This window comes from Erinaceus europaeus, chromosome 5, assembly GCF_950295315.1.
Source record: "Erinaceus europaeus chromosome 5, mEriEur2.1, whole genome shotgun sequence".
NCBI classification, from domain to species: domain Eukaryota; kingdom Metazoa; phylum Chordata; class Mammalia; order Eulipotyphla; family Erinaceidae; genus Erinaceus; species Erinaceus europaeus.
In genome coordinates this window covers 121,009,333-121,037,139 of record NC_080166.1, presented here as the reverse complement: position 1 = coordinate 121,037,139, position 27,807 = coordinate 121,009,333, and the positions used below count along the sequence as shown (strand labels likewise).

Here is a 27,807-nt window from a genome sequence, read left to right as displayed (position 1 = left end):
ATAACAGAAAATGGCAGCGTAGTTAGCTGCAGGCATCAGTTCCATGAAACTGAAGATGATACCAGAACCTACTATTTCAGGGGCTGGGGAGACAGCAAAATGGTTATGCAAAAGACTTTCATGCCTGAGGCTCCAAGGTCTCAGATTCAATCTCCAGCACAGCTAAGCAGTGCTTTAGTCTTTTCTGTGTCTCTGTGTGTCTCGATGTCTCTGTCTCTCTCTCTCTCATTAAAATAAAATAATTTTTTTTTAAATAGAATCTACAAGGCCAGATGGTGGAGTACCTGGTTGAGTGAACATATTACAATACACAATGACCCGGTTCAAGCCCCTGGTCCCCATCTGCAGGGGGAAAGCTTCACAAAAAGCAGGGTTGCAGGTGTCTCTCTGTCTCTCTCCCTCTCTATCACCCCTTCTCTCTTGATTTCTGGCTTTCTCTATCCAATAAATAAATAAAGATAATTTAAAAATTAAGAGGGAAAAAAACACTTAATTTCCAAATACTTAAAACAACCAGGGGAGTGACTGATAAAGAGAGGCTAAAATAATGTAATGGATTATAACTTATAATTTAGCCATAAAAAGGAATGAAGTACTGATTCATGCTACAACATGGATGAACCCTGAGAACATGTGAAATTAATCATATACATAAAGACAAGATATTGGATGACTGCACTCACATGAAATATCTACAGGTGGGCAAAACCATGAGAGACAGAGCAGACCAGAAAAGAGCAAGCAATGGAGAAGGGGAACTGGAAGTTAGTATTGAAATGGTATCCAATTTGTTTGGGATGACAAAAGAGTTCTGGAATTAGATGGTGTGATGGCTGTACAACAGGAAAAATGCAATTTATGCCACTAACATGTACACTAAAGATTAGTAAAACACTGTATGTCAAATCACAGTTGGGGGAGAGAATGACAGAACAAAGGTGTTAAACGGAGTTCAAAAGAAGCATTAAATATCCTTATGCCCCCAGCCCTACCACCAGATGTTCTCTACTGAGCAAGTCCTTTGTTAAAGAATCCAAATTTCGTGGTCTGGAAGATGGTGCAATAGATAAAAGCACAATCCACGGCAGCACATGTACCAGAGTAATGTCTGGTTTTTTCTCTCTCTCTCTCCTCCTGTCTCATTAATAAATAAAATATTTTTAAAAATCCAAATTTCTTTGTGTGGAAAACTAGAGGACATAATAAGGCCAGGTGTTACTTTCTCAGTATCACAGCACTGAAAAGATCATTCTTGAAGCAAAAAAAAGGTGAAATTCCACTGCTTAGACTCAGCAAACCACTATAAGCAAAGATGTTCAGAAAGTTCCGGAACACATCTATATCTCTTAAGAAAAGATCATTTCAACAGAATAAGGAAAAGGTGTTATCTAGCTGCAGAAATAACAAGGTAATGACACTCAATGTTATGATAGCACACCTTAAAATTGTAGTAAAATACATCTTAACATGAACAAGTGCAAATGTTTAAAAAACACACAGAAGGGTCAGGAGATGGTTCAGAGGGTAGAGTGCACTTACTGTGTATGAGGTCCTAGCTTCAATCCCCAGTACCACATGGGAGCACCATGAAGGGCACCAAAAGGAACTCCATGGACAGTAGAGTGGTGTTTCAATGCCTCCCTTTCCTCACATTCTCTTGCTGCTTGTCTATTCTCTTTTCTCTCTTGTTCTCAGTGTATAGAATAGAAAAGGTGGGCCAAGGAAGTCATTTAGCAGAAGCCTTTAGTTTATCCCTCCAACACAGCACAGCATAGAAAAGAATAAGTAAATAAAAAAAATATTAGAGTACAGATTTCAGAATAAAGGAAGAAATCAGTGGTGGACCATAAGCTTTGACTGTAAGTGAAGAAAACATGAACTGGCAAGATAGATACATCAAGTGTCACAGAAGAGGCATGTCACACAGAATGATTAGCTGGGGCAGGTACATTACAGAGGACAAGCAGTAAACCGGAATCAAAGAAACCTGAGCCCAGGTTCTGCTACCACTTCACTATGACCATGGGCAAGTTACTTCATCAGTCTTAGTTTCCTCACACTACAATAAACAAAAATATCTATGCTGCCTACTTCAAAGAATTACTCAAATAATGAATTTTAAAGCTCTCCATATATAGCATCAAAGTATTGTGTAAGAACATAGCACTCACCTAAGTTTTTCCACAAGATCTCAATAGCATAGTGGAAAATTCCAATAGATTATAGTGCAGTACTTTTCTAAGTGCTTTTTACTTTGAAAGCTAAGTACATATAAGAAAATATACCAATCTTTAATCTACTCAAAACTCTGAAGTTAGTTCCCTATGGACAGTCACTATAAATATCAGTATAAGCATCAAATCCCTTTCATATGCCTTGTACAAAACTTCTATAAACACTGTAAGCTCACAATCTAAAACTAATGCAAACTGTAAAGGGTATAAAATACAAACATGAAAGTACTACTAGCCACCTCCCTTCAGGTTCCTTTCCCTAGAGACAGCCTCTGTTTTTACTGTGGTTTTAGCTTTTATGGAGGTTATTACCACAACTTCAAATACTATATGTCTCACACTTAACAGCTCTGAAATCTGTGCTATGCAAAAGCAGAAACTAGCATGTCAGATCCTTATCTCTCCTTCTCCAGGTCCCCTCGGAATGTCTGTGACATATGGGTGGATCTATATTTAAATCTCTAGCTAGATTTACTCTTTTCTGTTCAAGCATAAGCAATTCCTTCTGTGAAACAAAAGGGAATTAAAATGAGTATACTTGCCCTTCTACCTCTCATTTCCTTCACTGCCAATTATTTCTTTAGATATTCAGGGACTGGACATGTATACTGCTTACAGTTGTTTCTGTAATCACAACTCCCATGTCCATGTTTTACTCAAACTGACAACTAGAAAGAGCAGTTACTTCAAAGAGTAAATAATTCTTGCTAAGGAGCTTGGCCCATGAAGGAGAAAGGTAGAAATATTCAATATTCAGACATAAGAAAATTTAAGTTGGGCTAGGAAAATAGCCTAAAGGTTATGCAAAAGACTTTCATGACTGAAGCTCTGTAATGCCAGGTTCAATCCCCAGCACCATTAGAAGCCAGAGCTTGGAATAGGGCACCAAAGTAAAAACCCTAGGTTGAGGGTGAGGGTGGATGTTCCACTTCACGGGGTGGGGTGGGGACGGGGGAGTAGGATGGGACACAGTCTTTTGGTGATGGGAATGGTGTTTATGTACACTCCTATTAATTTGCAGTCATAGAAATCACTAATTAATATGAGAGGGGAAAAACTGATTGAATGTCTCAAACTTTTTAAATCACAGACTAAATCTTTTTAATACATAGGTGAGTCTTTGATATGTAGACTCTCTTAAAAAGCTTAGACCAGGTAGAACAGAAGCAACCAATGGCACAGCTATATACAAATAATGTCAAAGGACATAAATTATGGTGATGTTGTGTATGATACAGCAAATCCTAACAAAGGAATCTTTCAATGTTAACCCAATTGCCAAATAACATGATTATAGCAATAACTATCTACTGTCTTCTTAAACCCTAAGACAGCAGGAACCTCCCACTTCCTCTATAGAGCCTATATTTTCCCCAGTCCTGGAACCTCTAGGGTGGGGCTCACTTTCCTGCATGCTTCTCTCAATTCATACCAAATGATATTGCATCCGCCAATCCGAAACTAATCAAAACACCTCAGCATGCTTCACTTCAGACTGTCCAGAGACGTCAAGCATGGAATGTCAACCCTTCACCCTCATTACTCAGGTGAGACCTTTCCTTTCATAGTATTCCTAATTCCATTCCAGGAGGTTCACTTCCTAACAAAGTCCCAAAACCTAGAAATAGACCAGGTCCTGTGAGATACAGCATATGCTCACATGTATCCATAAAATAGGGCAAAATATATAACTGAAAGCAAAAATACACAATAGTCTGTAGTGAGTCAGTATCAAGTTCCTAATGAAATGTTCCTAATGAAATGAAGTTCCTAATGTCTACTTAGACTTAGATAAACTCCTCACCTACTTCCTAATTCAGTTCTCTCACTCACTCCAAAGCTAACCTTATCAAAGCAAGGACTGCAAAAGCTGAATAAGGGCAAGAGACTGGCTACTTTAACGATGACTCTTTATTCACTATCAGGCCACCCCATCAGCTGGGGCCCTAATCGGGGAGTCCTGAGATTCCCAAATAGATATGATGGGCCTAGACCTCCAATAAATCCCTCTCTCCATTGTTACCAGTCATTTCTATCAGGAACAACTAAATAGACCCCTTTGTGGGCCCCCATAGGACCTTGCCCTCAATTTAGATCAATAATGGTAGAGAATGTTCCATCCTCTGAAGGAAGGATGGACAACATACACTATGCTACACCTGAGGAAGATGGGTCGATATTGGGGCAGCCTGGAATGTTCCTACTCATGACCACAGAATGTGAGCTCAGATCTAGAGGGATGCAGAGGTCACATAGGCTCCTAAGCTGAATATGGGCCCCAGATCACATCAAATCGATGGGGTTTATAATCAACAATATTTATACCCCTTTCCTATATTAGGGAGCTACTCTCTTTCCTGGTCAGCTTTCTGATCCTTTTTCCATCCATGACATCATCTCCTCAGACAATAACTTGGATCCATCTGCATGTCAGATTTTAGGCTCAGGAAAAGGGAAAAACAAACAAAAAAACCTAGTATAACCACAGGCCCTTTGCAATATAACTAAAATATGCCTACTAGCTATCTACAAAATGGAGGACCCACCTCCACCAACTCTTCATCTGCACTACTCCAGTCTTTAGGTTCATGATTAGTCAATAACTTGTCTGGCTTTATATGTTAACACTCTTTTCAGCCACCAGGTTCCAGATGCTACCATGATGCCAACCAGACTTCCCTGGACAGACAACCCCACCAATGTGCCCTGGAGCTCCACTTCTCCAGAGCTCTTCCCCACTAGGGAAAGAGGGAGACAGGTTGGGAGTATGGATCGACCTGTCAACACCCATGTTCAGCAGGGAAGCAATTACAGAAGCCAGACCTTTAACCTTCTGCATCCCACAATGACCTTGGGTCCATACTCCCAGAGGGTTAAAGAATAAGAAAGCTATCAAGGGAAGGGATGGGATACAGAGTTCTGGTGGTGGGAATTGTGCAAAGTTGTACCTCTCTTATCCTATGGTTTTGTCAGTGTTTCTTTTTTAATTTTTTTTAAAGAATTTATTTATTTATTCATGAGAAAGATAGGAGGAGAGAAAGAACCAGCCATCACTCTGGTACATGTGCTGCTGGGGATCGAACACACGACCTCATGCTTGAGAGTCTAGTGCCTTAGCCACTGTGCCACCTCCCAGACCACTCAGTGTTTCTTTTTTATAAATAAAATTAAATTAAAAAAAAAGACTGCTCTCTCCATTTCTCTCTGTTCTATCCAATAACAATAATAATAACAACAACAATGATAACCAACAAGGGCATCAAAAGGGGAAAAATAAAAAAATAATAGTAATAAAATAAAATAAATGAATTAAATATATGTATATATGGAAAAAAAGACAGAGCTGAGCAGTACTCTGGCAAAATAATAATAATAATAGAGCCAGGTGGTGGTGTGCCCAATTTAGTGCACATATCACCATGTACAAGGACCCAGGTTTGAGCCCTGACTCCCCATTTGTAGGGGGACACTTCACTAATGGTGAAGCAGACGCAGGTTTCTATCTTTCTCTCCCGCCCTCTACTTCCTCCTTCTATCTCAATTTCTCTCTGTCCTATTCAATAAAATAGAAAGAAGGGCCGGACCGGCCACAGTGCACCGGATTAAGAGCACATACTGTAAAGTGCAAGGACCACTGCAAGGATCCCAGTTTGAGGCCCCAGTTTCCCACCTGCAGGGGGGTCGTTTCACAAGAAGTGAAGCAGGTCTGCAGGTGTTTGTTTTTCTCTCCACCTCTGTCTTTCCCCTCTTCTCTCTATTTTTCTCTGTCTTATCCAACAGCAACAACAACAAAACCATGGGAAAAAAGATGACTGCCAGGAGCAGTGGATTCGTAGTGCAGGCACTGAGCTCCAGCAATAACCCTGGAGATAAAAGGAAAAAAATATATAAAGAAGGGGAAAAAATAATGAAATTTTTAAAAGAATAATTATTATCAAGCTAACTATAACTGTACAACAGTCACTTTTTAAAAATCCACCATGAGGAGTCAGGCGGTAGCGCAGTGGATTAAGCACACAAGGCGCAACGCGCAAGGACCAGCGTAAGGATCCCAGTTCAAGCCCCCGGCTCTCCAACTGCAGGTGGGTCATTTCACAGGCGTCTTTCTCTCCCCCTCTGTCTTCCCCTCCTCTCTCCATTTCTCTCTGTCCTGTCTAACAACGACAACATCAATAACAATAACAATTACAGCAAGAATGAAAAAGCAAGCGCAACAAAAGGGAAAATAAATAAATAAACAAATTTTTTTTTAAATCTACCATGGCCTCTAACAGATCCCTCTCTCCACCGTCACTGCTCATCTCCATCAGGAACAACATAGTAGACTCTCTTGTGGGCCTCTATAGGACCTTGTCCTCAATGTGAAACAACAATGGTAGGGTTTGCCCCACTCTCCAAAGGGAGGCTGGGTCAATATATTCTGCCCTCCTACCTTGATTTCTCTGTCCTATTCAACAACAGCAACAATAACAATAACAACAAGGGCAACAAAAATGGGGAAAAAATGGCCTCCAGGAGCAGTGGACCAAGCCCCAGTGATAACCCTGGAGGCAAAAAATAAAAAAAGGAAAACAAGGGGGTTGGGCAGTAGCACAGCAGGTTAAGCACAGTGCAAAGCACAAGGACCGGCTCAAGAATCCCAGTTCCAGCCCCCGGCTCCCCACCTGCAGGGGAGTCACTTCACAGGCGGTGAAGCAGGTCTGCAGGCGTCTATCTTTTTCTCCTCCTCTGTCTTCTTTCCCTCTCTCCATTTCTCTCTATCCTATCCAACAATAACAATAACAAGGGCAAAAAAATATGGGGGGAAAAATAGCTTCCAGGAGCAGTGGATTTACAGTGCCAGCACCGAGTCCTAGCAATAACCCTGGAGGCAAAAAAGAAAAAAAGAAAAACAAGAGAGCTGGACAGTACTGCACCTGGTTGAGCGTTATGTTACGATGCACAGGGACCCAGGTTCAAGCACCCCACCTGCTGGGGGAAGCTTCATGAACAGTAAAGCAAATACTGCAAGTTCAGTCTGCCTCTCTCTCTCCTCTCTCTCTCTCTCTATCTGCCTTCCCCTGCCTCCATTTCTCTCAGGACTATCAAAGAAGAAAAAAATGGCCACCAGGAGCAGTGGATTATTCATTTAGTAGGCATCAAGCCCCAGCAATAACTCTGATGACAAAAAAAAAAAAGGTAAAAAGCAAACAAACAAAACCCCAGGAGTCTGGCGTGCAGCGGGTTAAGCGCACATGGCACAAAGCGCAAGGACACCAGTCTGATGTGCAGTGGGTTAAGCGCGGTGGCACAAAGCGCAAGGACAGCGTAAGGATCCCTGTTCGAGTCCCCGGCTCCCCACCTGTATGGTAGTCTTCACAGTGGGTGAAACAGGTCTGCAGGTGTCTATCTTTCTCTCCCACTCTCTGTCTTCCCCTCCTCTCTACATTTCTCTCTGTCCTGTACAATGACGACATCAATAACAACAATAATAATTACAACAACAATGAAAAACAAGGGCAATAAAAAAAAACAACTAAATCTCAAGTATGACCAAGTTTGACTCCCAGTATCACATGTACCAGAGTGATGCTCTGGTTCTCTCTTCCCTCAATCTCATAAATAAATCTTTAAAAAACTGGTGGGGAGGGCACCAAGTAGTGGTGCATCTGTTAGAGCACACATGTTACAATATGCAAGGATCATGGTTCAAGCCACCAGTCCCCAACTGCAGGGGGGAACTTCACAAGTGGTGAAGCAGTGCTGCAGGTGTCTCACTTTCTCTGTACCTTCCCCTCTCTGTCTTATATCTGAGGCAACCTATCTTGTCAGTTGGGAAGAAAAGTGTCAGAGAGAGGAAAGAGAGAAAGAGAAATTTAAATTTTAAAAGTCTAGAGTCACAATACCAAATGGGAAACATGTGATTTTATTTTATCTTAAAAACACCATAAAAAGGTATTTTTAAAATAAATTGGGTCAATTAGAATATGATCTAAATATCAGAAGATAGGAGAAAATCACCATTACTTTACTTGAGTGAGCAAATGGAGTAGTTGTATCAAGGCATATCCTTATCAATAAATAATAACATCCAGAGTCTGCCCACTTATCATTCCTTACCATTCAATTTCTTCAGCAAAAATTTCTATGACTTTGGATCTAATGGTTAGATTTTTTCATTAGGAATGAAATTATAAAATTATGCCGGTGGTCCCAGCAACTGTAGGTTCAATGCCCATCAGTCTTATGTCTGAACTGAGTAGTGTTCTGGCACCTACCCGACCTCTTCTCTGATAATAAATAAATGTATTAATCTTTTAAAGGAGGCCATTTGAGGAAAAGACAAGTATAATTTAAGACTATAAAGAGGGAAAGTCGGGCGGTAGCACAGCGAGTTAAGCGCATGTGGCAAAAAGCACAAGGACCGGTATAAGGATCCCAGTTGGAGCCCCCGGCTCCCCACCTGCAGGGAAGTAGCTTCACAGGTGGTGAAGCAGGTCTGCAGGTATTTCTCTTTCTCTCCCCGTCTTCCTTTCCTCTCTCCATTTCTCTCTGTCCTATCCAACGATGACATCAATAACAACAATAACTACAACAACAATAAAAACAACAAGGGCAACAAAAAGGAAATAAATATACTGGTCAGGACTTTCCCTGAGTTTCTCCTTCCCCTTTCCATCTACTCTGAAACTGCCCTCAAGACCTAAAGGGGATTTTCACCTGCAATAGGAGAATAACATCCAGATCAATTAAGGAGGAGTACTGTGCTATTGAAATCGCTTTTGCTGGCACAGAGGATTCATAATTTGTGATTCTTATACATGGCCACAAGAATACAGGAAGCCAGCAAAACAGCTCACTTGGATAGTGTATTGTTCTGTCATGTATGCAACCCAGTTTTAAGCCTTGCATTATCACATTGAAGGAATTTCCAATGTTGAAGAGTCTCAATCTTTCTCTCTCAAAATAAATAAATAAATAAATAAATAATAAAAAAATAATAGGGTCAGGGCCAGGTGGTGGTGTACCTGGTTGAACACACATGTTATTATAGTGCGCAAGGACCCGGGTCAAGACCCCAGCCCCCACCTGCAGGGGGAAAGCTTCACAAGTGGTGAAACAGGTCTGCAGGTGTCTCTCTCTGTCTCTCTCCCTCTCTATCACCCATCTCCCCCTTGATTTCTGGCTGTCTCTATCCAAATAATAAATAAATAAATAAATAAATAAATAAAGTTAATTTTAAAAAAATCACATGGTCCCTTGTTGAAAGAAAATAACTGTTACTGGACACTTGACATTCACCATCTTATTTTTATGCCTCCCAACAACCCTTAGAGCAGCAGGGCATGAGCATTATAAACAGATTCTGGGTACAGACTTTAAGATTTTAAATTGCAGCTCTATCAGTTTAATGACTGTATGAGCAATGAAAAAACTCCTTGAAGCCTCAGTTTTCCTGTTCATAAAAAGAAAAAAGTGCCAACTGGGCCACGGCACACCCAGGTGAGTGTACAGATCACCACGCACAAGGACCCAGGTTCAAGGCCCCAGTTCCCACCTGCAGGAGAGAAGTTTTAGGACTAGTGAAGCAGTGCTACTCTCTCCACCCTTCTCAATGTCTCTCTGTCCTATCAAATGAAAAATAAATATTTTCTAATTGTTCCCAGGTCAGAGAGAAAACTTGGTGGTACAGTGCAGGACTTGCATTGTGAGGTCCTGAGATCAATCCCAGCACCTCAAATGTCAGAGTGATGCTCGAATGTTCTCTTTCCTTAATAAATAAATATTAAAATAATGAATTAACAATAAATGATAGTTTCACTATCAGAGTAGTCATAGCAACTACATGAGTTAATATTGGTAAAGGACATTACAAATAATGTCAAACATACAATAAGTTAAGTAATACCTAATAGCTACACATCATTTTTGGTCCATTTCATAAGCGAAATAAACTCAAGATGTTAGTGATTTGCTCACAGTAACAAATAAATGAGAGAAGAAACCTGAACACAGGGGCTGCAGCAGAGCTTCATTTCACTGACATTGCTTCCCTCAAGTTTTCTTCAAATCACTATGAAAGAGGAAGACATTTCCCAGTGAGATTCCCTCTAGAATAAAGACAGGTGTGGGAAGACATGAAATTCTGAGTTACACATTTCTCCATGTGGCAGCATTAGTCAATGCATCACTTGCCATGTGGCTGAACTATAGTAACAATCGGAGCTAACACACACCTTATCCATTTGGCTGAGGAACTCTTTTTACAGGAAACTGAATATTCAGCTCCAATCAACTTCAAAAGAATCTTTGGAAATCTGCCTGTGCTCTTAAACTTTCTGCCTAGCCACTTTCTTCCAATGCTTGCCATTCCAGTTTGGTAGCTTTTCAGAAGGAAAAATATATGATAACATAAACTAGTTCCTGCATAACTTCAACCTAAATTACTATGTTGAAGGAGTTTATTTAAAATCACCTGCTCTCTACTGTGAAATAGGAAGACCTCAGATTTGACTTCCCTTCAGCACTTGACATAAGCCTAGTTGTCCAAAGGTCCCTTTTAGTTTCCAAATTCTGAAAGCTTGTCAGTAAAGAAAATGAGAAACAATGAAAATAAATACATTCAAGTGTAGCTTAACTACAGGGATACATTCTAATGCATCACTAAGCAATTTCACCCTTGTGTGAAGGTTACAGGAGATCTGTTATTCTCCAAAGGCCACTTCTCTCCACTTCGCTGCATAATAGTTCAGGTTAACATGTTGGAAGAACTTGTGTGTGTGTGAGATCAGAGCACCATCCTATGTTTATGATGGTCTGTTTATTTTTGTCCTTCTCATTTTTTATGTCACAGCAGGGACTGAACCCAAGTGCTCACACATACAAGGCATGAACCCTTACTGCTGAGGCATCTTCCTGCTCACAGTCTGGGACTTTTTGTCCCTGTGGCACATAGGCAGTGTGTCCTCAAGGACAAGCTTAACAGTCTTGGGGTTCTCACTTTGCCAGGTCACAAAGAGTTTTCATTTGTAGCCTGTTAATACCACCCGCCAAGCAAGGATATTACCCAGTTCATAAGACCCTTGAATCCTGACATTGACTTCTTTGCCTTCAGAAGAATGAACGTCCTTTCAGGCATCTGCTCCAGAATAAGGGTGCTTCGCTCATAGTGAAGATTTGCTTCTGCAAGTGATTCTCCTTTGCAATCAGCTTACCTAAAGTTCCCCAACATTTTTCTGCTGCTTTTCCATCAGCACTCAGACTCGACACTTACTGTCACATTACATAATGAATTCCTGATGTCCCAAACTGCCCAGAGCAAAACAGCACACTCAACATGAGAGTCTGGCATGACCTTTTCATGCAACAGTGCAGGCACATTTTTTTGCTTTGGTAATAACTATTCTGGTTCTGAGAGGAATCCACTTTTGCTTCTGGTCATTAATCCAAGTGATTAAAAGTCTCTCCACATCAGATATAAGTCCTTCTCTGTAGGGTAAGCATCAGTAGACACTGGTTTTATACTCTGTCTTCTGAAGATGGGCAGCAACAGCTCACAATTAGCATTTCAACTTCCAGTAGATGGTGGACTCAATTTCCTGATATCATCTCTAACAGACAATATCTTCCCAATAAGACATATCTTCCTTGAGAAACCATTCTGCATGCATGAGGTCCAAGATTCAATCCTCAGCCCCACACATACCAGAGCTGAATAGGGTTCTGGTCCCTCTCTCATAAAATAAATAAAAAGTGGCAACCTGGACTTTAGAGTAAGAGTTTGAACCCTGGCAGCACATATAGCAGAGTGGCACCCTGGTGTATGTCTGCTGTCTGTCTAGCTCTCTCCCTCACAAAAGTAAATGTTTAAAAAATAAAATAGGGGATCGGGCGATAGCGCAGCGGGTTAAGCACACGTGGTGCCAAGCACAAGGACAGGCTCAAGGTTCGAGCCCCTGGCTCCCCATCTGCAAGGAGTCACTTCACAAGCGGTGAAGCAGGTCTACAGGTGTCTTTATCTCCCCGTCTTCCTTTCCTCTCTCCATTTCTCTCTGTCCTATCCAACAACGACGACATCAGTAACAACAACAACTACAACAATTAAAAAAAAAAGGGCAACAAAAGGGAAAATAAATAATAAAAATAAAATAATAAAATAAAATAAGGGCCAGGTAGTGGAGCACACATGTTACAGTGCACAAGGACCCAGATTCAAAGCCCCGGTCCCCACCTACAGGGGGGAAAGCTTTCTTTGCAAAGGAAAAAGCAATAAAGCAGTAAAGCAATGCTGAAGGTGCCTCTCTATTTCCCTTCTCCCTCTCAATTTCTGGCTATCTCTATCCGACATACAAACAAAGACAATAAAGTAAAAAAAATAATACCCCAGGTGGCACAGCAGTAATCTCAAGCATGAGGTCCCAAGCTCAACTTCTAGCATTGTATGTGCCAGAGTGATGCTTTAGTTTTTTTTCTCCCTCTCTCATATTAATAAAACTTTTCTAATATTTTAATATTTTATTTATTTATTTATGAGAGGAATAGGAGAAGAAAGAAAGAACCAGATACCACTCTGGTACATGTGCTGCCAGGGACTAAAGTCAGAACCTAATGCTTGATAGTCCAGCACCTTATCCTCTGTACCACCTTCCAGACTACATAATTAATAATCTTCTTTTAAAAAAAATTAAAAACATTTTCATTATCTTTATTTATTGGGTAGAGACAATCAGAAATCAAGAGGGAAGGGGGTGGGAAAGAGGGAGAGAGACAGACACCTGCAGCCTTGCTTTACCACTTGCAAAGCTTTCCCCTTGCAGATAGGGACTGGGGGCTCGAACCTGTGTCCTTGCACATTGCAACATGTGTGCTCAACCAGGTGAGTCACCACCTGGTCCCCATAATTAAATCTTTAAAAATAATTTTAAAAATAAAAATGATTACAATTATCTTTAAACATGAAAAACCAAACAATTCTTGTTCCCCACTAATTCCCCTACCACAGTAATGGTTATAAATATCTGGATTTTTTTCTCTTCCTCAAGAGGTCTGTCTTATTTTTATTTTCCTTTAGACTCATGAGCAAGGAAGAAAAATTAAGCTCCTGACTGCCAAGATTTTCTGTTTCAACCTATTTAAATTTACCAAGATGCTAAATCTAATTATGGTAGTTATTAGTAACCACACAACAAAAAATTTTTTTGAGATTTTAGGAATCCTCGTGTTAGAATTTCTTTCAATATTATCTTTAAGCACAAGTGAGTGTACCTCAGGGACTGGTGAGACAGATTATCTGGTAGAATCTCACCATGCCCTGAGAAGGCCAGGCACCACAAGAAAGCACCATGGATGACACTGAGCAAGCTCTGTGATAAAAGAATGATGCTTCACTGTTGCTCTTTTCTTCCTATCCATTTCCTTCTCCCTATCTAAAATAAAGGATGGAAATAAACTGGTCTGGTCAAGTCACTCAGTAATATCACACATACTCAAGGTCCTGTATTAAATCCCTGGCACTGCATTAAGAAAGGTATATTGGGTCTCCTCTCCTCTCCCGGATCAACTAGGAATACCAAAGGAGACCACCCGGACCGAAACAAGACAGGACTAGAATGACCACAGAAACCCAGTAAATCACCTGTGAGTACAAACACGCGTGGCTGGTGACAGAGAGGAGAGAGGGGCATAAGGAGAGATTAAGTGACTGCTAACAGTTCGACAGTTTGTCAGTGGAGACACCACCTTCAGTCTGCTCCACCAACAAGGGGACAGCTGAAGGGAGGAAAGGACTCCCCAGAGACTCACCAAGTGCAACTCTGAGTCTCCATTGCTACTACCCTCAGAATCTGGAACAGCAACAGGGAGGGACACCAGGGTACAGAGATCTAACCGGGAAACTCAGAAGACCTATACCTAGGTGGCATAGCTGAGGAGCTGTGAAAGTCTCTTTGCATAACCACTGGATTATCTCTGCCACACCCTGCTTTATCTCTTGGTCAGGAGTCAGTGATTAAGCTAAGAAGCCTATTGATAGTTTAAAAGCCCTCAGGCTCCCAGAGCCTACAGGGGAAAAAAAAAAGCTTTTACACCACTGAACTCCAACTCAGGGATTGAAAAAACTGTTAACTTATTTAAAATGGTTAAAACAACAAGAAAAAATATTGGAGACTCAAACCAGGACAAGAGTCCAGCTAAAAGTCCTCCAGAGGGGGAAGCACAAAACAACGAGTTCAACATCCAAACATTAGCTAAGGAAATAATAACAGGAGTGAGTAAAGAATTTGAAAAAATTGTAATCAGAAATGCAGGAACAACAAATGAGAATATGGAAGAAAAATCTAAAAATCTCATGGTTATTAGAGAGCTGAAAGCTGAAATCTCTGAGCTAAGAAGGCAACTAGCTGAACAAGCTAAAACAGTATCAGAGCAGGGCAACAAAACAGATGAACTCCAGAAAGCAGTAGAGGGCAGAGAGAATAGAATCTATGAGGCTGAAGACAGAATTAGCAAGATTGAGGATGAATTAGAGACAACTAAAAAAGAAGTAAGAGATATCAAAAAGAGATTAAGAGATGCTGAAAACAACAACAGAGTCCTATGGGATGACTTCAAAAGAAACAATATACGCATTATTGGCTTACCAGAGGAAGAAAGAGAAGGAGAGGAAGAAAGCATTCTCCAGGCCATAATAGCTGAAAATTTCTCTAGTCTAGACAACACCAAAGACATAAAGATTCAAGAAGCCCAGAGGGTCCCAAACAGAATAAACCCAGACCTAGAGACACCAAGACATATCATACTAAGAATGGAAAGGAATAAGGATAAAAAAAGGATCCTCAAGGCTGTAAGAGAAAAACAAAGAGTCACCTACAAAGGAAAACCCATAAGATTAGCAGCAGATTTCTCCATACAAACACTACAGGCCAGAAGAGAATGGCAAGATATTTATCGAGTGCTCAATGAGAAAGGCTTTCAGCCAAGAATACTATATACTGCTAGATTGTCATTCAGACTAGATGGAAGCATCAAAACCTTCTCAGACAAGCAACAGTTGAAGGAAGCAACCATCACCAAGCCTGCCCTGAAAGAAGTTCTGAAAGGTCTCCTATAAACAACCAGACCACCACAAATAGGACATATATCAAAACACTCTAAAACTCTACAAGAATGGCGTTAAAATATCTTCAATCTTTGATATCAATAAATGTCAATGGCCTGAATTCACCTATTAAAAAACAAAGAGTAGGAAGATGGATCAGAAAACACAACCCAACAATATGTTGTCAACAGGAAACTCACCTAACACAACAAGACAAACACAGACTTAAAGTGAAAGGATGGAAAACTATCATTCAAGCCAATGGCCCACAAAAAAGGGCAGAAACAGCTATTCTCATATCTGACATGATAGACTTTAAAATAGATAAGATTAAAAAAGATAGGAATGGACACTACTTAATGCTCAGAGGATCAGTCAATCAAGAGGACTTAACAATTATTAATATCTATGCACCCAATGAGAAGCCATCTAAATACATCAAACTTCTACTGAAAGAGCTACAGCAATATATTAACAGTTACACAATCATAGTAGGGGACTTCAACACCCCACTATCTCAACTTGACAGATCATCCAGGAAGAAAATCAGTAAAGACATAAGGGAGCTAAATGAAGAGATAGATAAACTAGAACTATTGGACATTTTCAGAGTCATTCATCCCAAGAAACTGGAATACACATTTTACTCAAATCCACATGGATCATTCTCAAGGATAGACCATATGTTAGGCCACAAAGACAGCATCAGCCTATTCAAGAGCACTGAAATCATCCCAAGCATCTTCTCAGACCACAGTGGAATTAAACTAACATTTAACAATCAACAAAAGATTAGTAACAGTGCCAAAATGTGGAAGCTCAACAGTACACTTCTTAACAACTTCTGGGTCAAAGAGGAAATCAAGGAAGAAATCAAAATGTTTCGAGAGTTCAATGAAAATGAAGACACAAGCTATCAAAATATTTAGGACACAGCTAAAGCAGTCCTAAGAGGGAAGTTCATAGCTATACAAGCACACATTAGGAAACAAGAAAAGGCACAAATAAACAGCCTGATTGCACATCTCAAAGACCTAGAAGAAGAACAACAAAGGAATCCTAAAGCAACCAGAAGGACAGAAATTACTAAAGTTAGGGCAGAAATAAATAACATTGAGAATAGGAAAACCATACAAAAGATCAATGAAAGTAAATGTTGGTTCTTCGAAAAAGTAAACAAAATCCACAAACCTTTAGCCAGACTCACAAAACAAAAAAGGGAGAAGACCCAAATAAATCGGATAGTAAATGAAAGAGGAGAAATCACAACAGACACTGCAGAAATTCAACATATCATGCGAGGCTTCTATGAACAACTATATGCCACCAAGTTAGAGAACCTGGAAGAAATGAATGATTTCCTAGATACCTACCAACTTCCAAAACTAAGTAAAGAGGAAGTGGATAACATGAACAGGCCCATCACAGCTAATGAAATTGAAACAGTTATCAAAAATCTTCCCAAAACTAAAAGTCCTGGACCAGATGGTTTTACAAATGAATTCTACAAAACTTTCAAAGAAGAACTAATACCTCTACTTTTAAAAGTCTTCCAGAAGATTGAAGACACTGGAATACTCCCTGCCAGCTTCTATGAAGCCAACATCACCCTGATACCAAAAGCACACAGGGACACAACCAAAAAAGAAAACTACAGACCAATATCTCTGATGAACATAGATGCGAAAATATTGAACAAAATTCTAGCCAACCGGATACAGCAGTATATCAAAAAAATTCTTCATCATGACCAAGTGGGGTTTATCCCAGGCATGCAAGGTTGGTTTAATATACGTAAGTCAATCAATGTGATCCACCACATCAACAAAAGCAAGACCAAAAACCACATGGTCATATCAATAGATGCAGAGAAAGCCTTTGACAAAATACAACATCCCTTTATGATCAAAACACTACAAAAAATAGGAATAGATGGAAAATTCCTGAAGATAGTGGAGTCTATATATAGCAAACCTACAGCCAACATCATACTCAATGGTGAAAAACTGGAAGCATTTCCCCTCAGATCAGGTACTAGACAGGGCTGCCCACTATCACCATTACTATTCAACATAGTGTTGGAAGTTCTTGCCATAGCAATCAGGCAGGAGCAAGGAATTAAAGGCATACAGATTGGAAGAGAAGAAGTCAAACTCTCCTTATTTGCAGATGACATGATAGTATACATGGAAAAACCTAAGGAATCCAGCAAGAAGCTTTTGGAAATCATCAGGCAATACAGTAATGTGTCAGGCTATAAAATTAACATTCAAAAGTCAGTGGCATTCCTCTATGCAAACACTAAGTTAGAAGAAATTGAAATCCAGAAATCAGTTCCTTTTTCTATAGCAACAAAAACTATAAAATATCTAGGAATAAACCTAACCAAAGAAGTGAAAGACTTGTATACTGAAAATTATGAGTCACTACTCAAAGAAATTGAAAAAGACACAAAGAAGTGGAAAGATATTCCATGTTCATGGGTTGGAAGAATTAACATCATCAAAATGAATATATTACCCAGAGCCATCTACAAATTTAATGCTATCCCCATCAAGATCCCAAGCACATTTTTTAGGAGAATAGAAAAAATGCTACAAATGTTTATCTGGAACCAGAAAAGACCTAGAATTGCCAAAACGATCTTGAGAAAAAAGAACAGAACCGGAGGCATCACACTGCCAGATCTCAAACTGTATTATAGGGCCATTGTCATCAAAAAAAAAAAAAAAAAGAAAGGTATATTGGGCAGATAGCATAATAGTTAAGCAAAGAGACTCTCATGCCTGACATTTCAAAGTTCCAGGTTCAACCCCCCACACCACTATAAGCCAGAGCTGAATAGTGCTCTAGTGAGAAGGAAAAAAAAAAAATTTAGTGGTCCAGGAGATGGCACAGTAAGCACTGAACTTTCAAGCATGAGGTCCTGAATTCAATCCCCTGGAGCACATGTACCAGAGTAATGTCTGGTTGTTTCTCTCTCTCTCCTCCTATCTTTGTCATTAATAAATAAACAAAATCTTTAAAAAGAAAGAAATGTATCTCTGGGAAAGCCAGACAGAAAAATGGTTCTGAAAAAGACTTTCATGTCTGAGGCACCAAAGGTCCCAACTCCAATCCTGCATGACCACAAACCAGGGCTGAGCAGTCCTCTGGAGGGGGAAAAAAAGAGGGGGTGGAAAAGGAGGAGGTGGGGGAGGAGTTATGTCACTTCCCCCAGGAATCTTCCATTTGTCCACTTAGTATAAGAAATAATACTCTCTTATTCCTTCCTCCAGAAAAGGCACACAGTCTGAACTGAAATATCTTCTAAGCCTCAAGTTTATCTTTTTATGAAACCCAGCCATCATTTGAAATATTAAAGATAAAAGGCTTTGCTCTTATGTTAAAGACCTACAATACCTTCTACATATTCTCTGTAGAGCAAGATCATATAATATAGCATAATAGCATATAGGCTTTATCTTTTTTATCCATTTTTTTACCTCTCATGTTACAAAAGTCTATGTATACTTATTAAAAAGTTCTGTATTCGCTGCTAATTTTCCTTAATGTTCTAGTGCATCTTTACATTTTTGCTGAGATTGGTGGTGTGCTAACAGTACTTGAAATAAAAATCATTTCACTACTCCTACACTTCTGATAATAAACCTCCACTGAGCTTAAAAAGTATGTTTACGGGAGTCGGGTGATAGTGCAGCAGGTAAGCACACATGGAGCAAAGTGCAAGGACTAGCATAAGGATCCCCGGTTTGAGCCCCCGGCTCCCCACCTGCAGGGGAGTCGCTTCATAGGCAGTGAAGCAGGTCTGCAGGTGTCTCTCTTTCTCTCCCCTTGTCTTCCCCTCCTCTCTCCATTTCTCTCTGTCCTATCTAACAACAATAATAACTACAATAATAAAACAACAAGGGCAACAAAAGGGAAAAATAAATACACATAGATATTTTTTTAAAAATCTAAGTATGTTTACTAATCTACTCAAACACCTTTCCAATACTTTATCACAATCAATAGTACACTGAAGCATATTAGGAATCAGTTTTCTTTTAATTTATTTATTTATTATTGGATAGAGACAGAGAGAAATTAAGAGGGAGGAGATGGAAAGAGGAAAAGACAGAGATACCTGCAACTCTGCTTCACCATTTATGAAGCATTCCTCCAGCAGGTAGGGACCAGGAGCTTGAACCTGGGTCCTTGTACACTGTAATGTGCGTGCTAAACCAGGTGTGGCACTGCCTGGCTCCATGAATCAGTTTTGTATGTGGAAGGTGGGATCTCTCCATGTATCTTTCCAGCTCCCACTGGATTTTTTAAATATGTATTTATTAACACGAGATAGGAAAGGGGGAGGGGAAGCTTGGAATGGGGGAAGAGACAGAGAAGCAGACCATTACTCTATCACATGATGTTGGGGGTTAAACTCAACAACACATGCTCCCAAATAAACGTTCAAGTCATTACACCAACCCTGGGATGCAAAGGTTTATATTTTAAAACTAAAAACATATACAACACTGGTAGCCAAAAAATAATACCCCAGAGACCACATCTTTTTTTTTTTTTTTTTTAATCAGAGCACTACTCAGCTCTGGCTTATGGTGGTGTGGGGGATTGAACCTGGAACTTGACGAAGTCTCAGGCATGAGAGTCTGTTGGCATAATCATTACGCTATCTACCCCCACCCGAGAGAGACCACATCTTAACCCTCAGAACCCGTTAGGCTCCATGCGGAGCGGAGAGCTGATGGGAAGGTTATCTCAGTTTATCCAGATGAGTCAAATGCAATCTCAAGGGTCCCTCTAAGTAAAAGGAGGATGCCGGGGACCCAAGCCAAACACTGTGGACAGGGAGAGGGAAAGTAACAGTCATCCCTAGAACCATGATTTCAGCCCTATAGAACCCACTTCAAGCTTTGAGAACTACAGGATAATATATCTATGCTGTTTTAAGGCACTACAACTGTGGCCATTAATTATAGCATCAACAGAACACTGATATACATACATAACTCAGATCATTTTAAACATTACAAACACAAACAAGAATAAATGTACTCTAACTGGCTTAAAGTTTGAAAATTGGTGTGGCTAGTTTATCTAGTTTTCTAAATCAGATGCTCAAACATTTGAAGTTGTTTCAACAATAATAAACATATGTCTATGAAATGTAGTCTGCTTCATTAAAAGGAAAATGAAAGAAAAACTACATTGCTAAGCACTAGTCAAATCTTACTATAGTTCAGACACAATTATTTTTATTAGAATCCTATGTACTTATTCACTTGTGATATCACAAATTAACTTGAGCTATGAGAAAAAGCTAAACTTTTACTTTAAACTTTAGCCTACGCTTCATCATTCTCAAAGTCCACTGTGAATCCAATGCCTTATCAACTGTGTCATCTCCTGGACCACCTTCTCTCCCTCTACATGTCCTCTCTCAATTTCTATCCTATCTAATAAAAAAGAAAGAAAAGAAAAAGGGAAAAGAGAAATAAAAATAAAAGAAGTGGGACTGAGGGGAGCAGGGAATGAATTATTGTGTTAGGGGTGATACTTGACAAGTCTGATTCAGTGGAAAAGCACTAGACAGGACATAGTGCTCAGACAGAATCCTAACATAGTCATTGACTATGTAACTATAATCTGAGACAACCTATCCATTTACATGTGAAATGGAATACTACAATCTACTTGTTGGTATGCTTCTAATTCTGCTTCTAAAAACCCCTTCTGTTTCATCTGGTTTAATCCCCCCTGCTTAACACTGTATTCTATTTACATAACCGCTGTTAACTAAGCACCAGCATGCCTGCAGGGCACTGGTTTGATCCCACTTAAAGCTGAGGTCTATTTACATAAACCACTGTTAACTAAGCACCACCCTCTCTCCAGGGCATTGGTGGTTCAGTGGTAGAATTTTCGCCTGCTCCGCCCCCTCTCCTTGTCACACCCTGATTTTCACCAATCTCTTTTTGCTCCACCCTCTCTACATCCTGTTTACACCCTACTTGGCAAGTATATGTAAGGCCAGGATTGTGAGTTTTAGTTTTAGTTTAGTTCAGATAGATGGCTTAGATTGTGCTGCGTTCTACATGAATAAAGACTGAAATGCGTACCACCCAGCCATGAGTCTCTGGTCGTCTGACTCCCGCCTGCAAAGCTAGCGTGGCATAATGGTGCCTGAACAGGGATCCCGGTTTGAGCCCCCAGCCCCCAGCTCCCCACCTGCGGGGGCCGGGCCCACATCATAAGCTGTAAAGCAGGTCTACAGGTGTCTATCTTCCTCTCCTCCTCTGTCTTCCCCTCCTCTCTCCATTTCTCTCTGTCTTGTCCAACAACTATGACATGGACAATAACTACAACAATAAAATAACTAGGGCAACAAAAGGGAATAAATAAATATAAAAAATTAAAATATATATATTTTTTAATCAGTGTTCTATTCATGATCTCTCCACTCTCATTTACCCACTGGATTAAAAGCACTTTTTTTCATTAGATCATTTTAGCAAGTATGAGTTCTGTAGACTACAAATATAATTATTAATAACATACATACACACCTTTTTTTTAACTACCAGACAATTTTTATAGGTGATTTTGGTCTTAGTCAATACAAAAATCAATAATTTCAAAAGTTTGAGGATAAAACTACTCAAATATTACACTACTTGTTTCCTTTTTAAATACTAAGCAATTGACTGACGAGAAGTCCATTACTTTATCTACTGTCACCTCCCAGCTCACTGCTTAAGTTACTTTAACCACTAAATTATTTATTTTTTGTTGCTTCATCCACATTATTACTTGTTCTCCAAAGTCTCTTCCTCTTCTCCATCTGCCTTCAAAGTAACTTTCTAATCCACCAAGCCTCCCACTCTATCACTCCCAAAGCCTTTTCCCACTGGTCCAGGTTTCACTGCAAATGCACAGCAATATTTAGCAGGATCAAGTCTTTTTTTTTTTTTCAGGATCTAATCTTGCATTACTATTTTAGCCTGTTAGCTAGTCTGACTTCCCAACTATACTGATCTTTTGAGGACAAAGAGCAAAAACGTACATGGTTTGCACCTCTAATGTCTAATATGTAACACTACTTAGTAAACAATTACTGTAAATGATGTAAAAATGGGCCTAACTGCTTCTTTAGTGTTATGAGATGAATTGTGTCCCCATCCTCTATGAAGATAACTGAAATCCTAGCCATAATAGCTCAGAATGTGGATCACCTGGAAACAGGATCTCTACAGAGTTAATCATGTTAAAATGACGTTTTAGGGTATGTCACAATGTAATAGAACTATTGTGCTGATAAGAGGGGAAATTTGGGCAAAGACTGAATAGAGGAAAGAAAAATAATATGAAGAGACAGAGGGGAGATGGCCATGGGAAGGTACCTGTGAAGACTGAAGAGATCTGTCTATATACCAGATTCCGTCAACAAAAAGCTGGTACTAGAAGTAAGAGAGTAGATACTCTACCAACTCTGCCCTCTGCTTTACTGTGAACTTCTGGCCTAGGGAACTATGAGACAATAAACTTATCTGTTATTGTAGTGGTCAAGCACCAGATCTAAAAGCATGAGGTCCAGAGTTCAGTCCCTGACATCACATGTGCCAGAGTAATGCTCTGGTTCTCTTCTGTAAATAAATAAATAAATAACTCCCTCTCACTATATATAGATATCTATTACACACACACTCACCACACACACAGTTGAGGGAAGAGATAGCACAGTGATTTATACATCATATTTTCATGTCTAAGGCTCACAGGTAGGTTCAATCCCCAGTACTATCATAAACCAAAGCTGAGCAATGAAGGGGAAAAAAAAAGGCAGAAAAAGAAACCTACAACGAAGAGAATAAATAAAAGTAAGAGATTACATTGTGCACCTTGCTTTTAAAAAGAGGTAATAGGGAGTCGGGCTGTACCGCAGCGGGTTAAGCGCAGGTGGCGCAAAGCACAAGGACCGGCATAAGGATCCCGGTTCGAGCCCCGGCTCCCCACCTGCAGGGGAGTCGCTTCACGGGCGGTGAAGCAGGTCTGCAGGTGTCTGTCTTTCTCTCCTCCTCTCTGTCTTCCCCTCCACTCTCCATTTCTCTCTGTCCTACCCAACAACGACAACAACAATAATAACTACAACAATAAAACAACAAGGGCAACAAAAGGGAATAAATAAAATAAATATTTAAAAATAAATAAATAAAAAGAGGTAATAAATTCCAGTTGCAAATTTTTAGTTAGAAAAGATGATTTGTATCTTCAAATAAGCAATAAAGAAAATGAGTAAGAGGGCCAGGTGGTGGTGCACCTGGTTAAGCACACACATTACAGGGAGCAAGGGCACAGGTCCAAGCCCCTGGTCTCCACCTGCAAGGAGAAAGCTTTACAAGTGATGAAGCAGTGCAACAGGTGTCTGCCTCTCCCTCTCTATTTCCATCCTCCCTCTCAATTTCTCGCCATCTCTATCCAATAATACATAAATAAATAAAATACTTTTTAAATATAGAAAGGAAATAAGTAAATATAGTTATCAGGCTAAGACCTGATTTTTTTGTAATTATTGAAGAATTCTTTTTAACATCTTTTTTTGTTTTATTTCATTTTTAATTTATTTTTTATTTTTAACATCTTTTTTATTTTTATTTATTTATTCCCTTTTGTTGCCCTTGTTGTTATAGTTATTATTGTTGTCATTGTTGTTGGATAGGACAGAAAGAAATGGAGAGAGGGGAAGACAGAAAGAGGGAGAGAAAGATAGACATCTGCAGACCTGCTTCACCGCCTGTGAAGCGACGCCCCTGCAGGTAGAGAGCTGGATGCTCGAAGCTGTATCTTTACGCCGGTCCTTGCGCTTTGCGCCAGGTGTGCTTAACCCACTGAGCTATACCACCCGACTCCCAAGACCTGATTTTTATAGGGAATGAAACAATATGAAGTTCAATGTTGTTTCTATTCAGTTTTCTACCTGCATAATTGATTGCCAAAGTCAAGGAATCTACTTTAATCAAACATGAAAAACAGGTCAGGTCTTTGGAAAGCTAGATTACCTGTAATGAAGGTGTAAACTTCCTTACATTAAAAATTGCAGTGAAAACAAAACTACTAGCAAACTTAAGAAACTAGCTTTAAAAAAAAAAGTCTTTTTAAAGCAAAATGTGCAAATGATGACAACCTAGCATAATTAGAACACAGTATTTTTGGTTTTGATAAATTATACCTAGCTTTGAGCTTCTGACATTTTGCAGTGTCTCAAATTCTGTTCATTTTTAAATAAAGAACTTCCATTCCCAACAGTCTGAGGAAATCATTAGTGCTACTCCCTTAAATTCATCAAATAATGAATTGGGTCAAAACACTTGATTTCTATTCCTCACTAGTTCCTAGATCCAAAGCTTCATCCTTCAAGGCCAGTGAGTCTGAAACAAACCTTCTAAACATTATATCCTGTTTTGTAGAAACAAAAACGCCCTTCCTCTATTATTTCAAGACACATTTTCCTCATGTACAGTCCAAACTTCAAAGTGCCAATAGCTACTATTTTCAAGGCACCACCACGCCTGAACAGAGTATCTTCATAAAACAGATTAAGCACCAGGGAATTGTCCTAACATGGGGGATATATATACATACATATACATATACACATACACATATATATATTCCAGGAAAAAAAAAGATCACTTCTTCAAAATTATAATGGCTAGAGTTTTAAGCTAAGTAATCACATACAAAAAGCAGAATAAATGTGTTTATCTACAGGATCTTGTATTATAAACATACTTTCCATTCCAAAGAACAGAAGGCTTTTATTTTCTCCTTGCCCATAGGACTTATTCCACTGCTTACTTTACCAGCTATGCTTTTTCTATGCCCCTAATTTAAAAGAATTACAAAGGTTCTCTTTTCAGAGAATCCTAACAAACCCAGGTAGGTCAACACTGCAGAAAACACAAGTTATTCATTACAATTTAAAATCTTAAAAAGTTACAAGTTAATTATAGCAAGTTAACACAATTTACTCATTACAATTTTAGACCATTAAAACAAATACCACTAGAAGGAAATTACAGGAAGCTTGCTGACATCATAAGTTAACTGATCCCTCAAAGCACAAATAAGCAAAAGACTGTATGTCAGAGAACCAATTTCACTGCTAATTTATTAAGAGGAAAAAAGAAAGAAAGAAAAAAAAAGAGGGGCAAGAGGTAACTCACTTGACAGGGTTTGTTTCTTTCCATGCACATATCCCAGATTCCAGCCCCAATGCCACAGGGGAGTAACAGAGGGGGCGGGGAAAAGGACAGACAGATGGACTCTGATATTATGGGTCTTTCCCTCTTTCTCTATCTAAGTCAAAATATCAGTCAAGGGAGCAGTGACATCATGCATGCATGAGTCCCCAGTTGGTGGGGGACCCTCTACTGACACCTATCTTGTAGAAATGTGAAACTGCACCACCATATAACAATCCAATAAATCAACATTTCCTGAGTAAATGACAGTGGGAAAAGACATCTCTCTAGACATAAATCACTCACACATTAAAAATATCTTTAAAAGAGTAACTCCAAACTTTGCTATGTGACTTCCCAAGTCTAGGATCATGAGACTCACTTTCATACTTTTTTTCATATATAGCCAAAAGTAACTTGTATGTTCTGCTAGAACTTCTACAGTTACCATGGCATCTCAGAGTGTCCGCTGTCCTTTCCTTATGAGGACAAGGAGTCCTTCATTATAGTAGTACAAAGGACTTTCACATGCATCCTTTCATTTGATCTAGTGGGAAAGTTACTCCATTTCAAAACTGAAAGCAGGTAAACTAAGTGGCTTATCCAAGTAGATCTACTTGGTAAGTAAAGTGGGGCTTGAAGCTTAGAAGTCAGAAGATAAAGAGTCGGGCCGTAGCACAGCGGGTTAAGCACAGGTGGCGCAAAGCTCAAGAACCAGCTCAAAGATCCTGGTTCGAGCCCCCAGCTCCCCACCTGCAGGGGGGTCACTTCACAAGCGGTTTGAAGCAAGTCTGCAGGTGTCTTTCTCTCCCCCTTTCTGTCTTCCTCTCTCTGCATTTCTCTCTGTCCTATCCAACAACGATGACATCAACAACAACCACAATAATAACTACAACAGGGGCCAGGTGGTGGCGCACCTGGTTGAGCACACATTTTACAGCGCACAAGGACCTAGGTTCGAGCTCCGGCCCCCACTTGCAGGGGAAAAGCTTCACAAGTGGTGAAGCAGTGCTGCAGGTGTCTGTCTCTCTCCCTCTCTATCACCCCCTTCCCTCTCAATTTCTAACTGTCTCTATCCAACAAATAAATATAGGTTAAAAAAAATTTTTTAATTAAAAAATAACTACAACAATAAAAAAGGGCAACAAAAGGGAATAAATAATTTTTTAAAAAGTTAGTAGAGCCAGAAAAATAGTTCAGGCTGGGAGAACATAGGAGCTCCTGTTCGAGGCCTAGCAACATATGTACCATAGTGAAGTCCGGGGAGTCAGGCAGGAGCACAGCGGGTTAAGCGCAGGTGGCTCAAAGTGCAAGGACCAGCGTAAGGATCCCGGTTCAAGCCCCCGGCTCCCTACCTGCAGGGGAGTCGCTTCACAGGCGGTGAAGCAGATCTGCAGGTGTCTGTCTTTCTCTCCCCCTCCTCTCTCCATTTCTCTCTGTCCTATGCAACAATGATGACATTAGTAACAAAAATAATGACTACAATAATAAAACAACAAGGGCAATAAAAGGAAATAAATAAATAAATTTTTAAAAAGTGAAGTCTGGTTCTTTCTCCTGTCTTTCTCATTAATGGATAAATAAAATCTTTATTAAAAAAAGAAGACATTGTGGGGGCCAGATGGTAGAGCAGCAGGTTAAGCTCACACGGCGCAAAGCCACAGACCAGCTTAGGAATCCCGGTTCAAGACCCCGGCTCCACACCTGCGGGGGGGGGGGGGGGGGTCACTTCAACGGTGAACAGGTCAGCAGGTGTCTGTCTGTCTGTCTGTCTCTGCCCCTCTCTGTCTTCCCTTCCTCTCTCAATTTCTCTCTGTCCTATCCAACAATGACAGTAACAATAACAACAACAACATAAAACAACAAGGGCAACAAAAAAGGGAAAAATAGCCTCCAGGAGCAGTGGATTCCTAGTGCAGGCACCAAGCCCCAGCAATAACCCTGGAGAGAAGAAGACATTGTTAGGGACAAAGGCATTCTCAAACTCATTTAAAAAAGAAGGAATAGTACATTTATCTCAATCAAGGAAGCTGTAACAAAATGATTTGTGGTGCTGTCATGGATTTGGGAGGTGTGGGCCTGAGCCCTACTCTATGTGGGGAGGACTTGTTCTTCTGTGAGGTGGGGCTAACATTGCCTGAATGTACCTGGCTCCAAATGGATCTTCAAGGTGACAGAAAGAAAAATGAGTATGAGAGCCCAGGCAGCTGAGCAGTGGCTGAAGCATTCCTCCTACCGAACCTAAAACCCAGGC

General features: G+C 40.0%; 1 protein-coding gene across 3 annotated transcripts in view; it reads right to left on the bottom strand.

The window, feature by feature from the left end:
- Window positions 1–27,807, bottom strand: part of USP12 (ubiquitin specific peptidase 12) — a 94,835-nt gene that overhangs the window by 55,123 nt on the left and 11,905 nt on the right. The window contains exons 1-2 of one of the 3 annotated variants that reach the window (XM_060191698.1): window positions 10,690–10,707; window positions 10,220–10,287 (exon numbers count right to left, since the gene is read on the bottom strand). The exons of 1 other annotated variant lie outside the window; for it this stretch is intronic. In XM_060191698.1, the coding sequence (XP_060047681.1) occupies window positions 10,220–10,249 (30 nt within the window). In that variant the 5' untranslated portion in view covers window positions 10,250–10,287; window positions 10,690–10,707. Of the gene's footprint in view, window positions 1–10,219; window positions 10,288–10,689; window positions 10,708–27,807 lie in introns of those variants that run through there. One more of the 3 variants, XM_060191697.1, reaches the window with a different exon arrangement.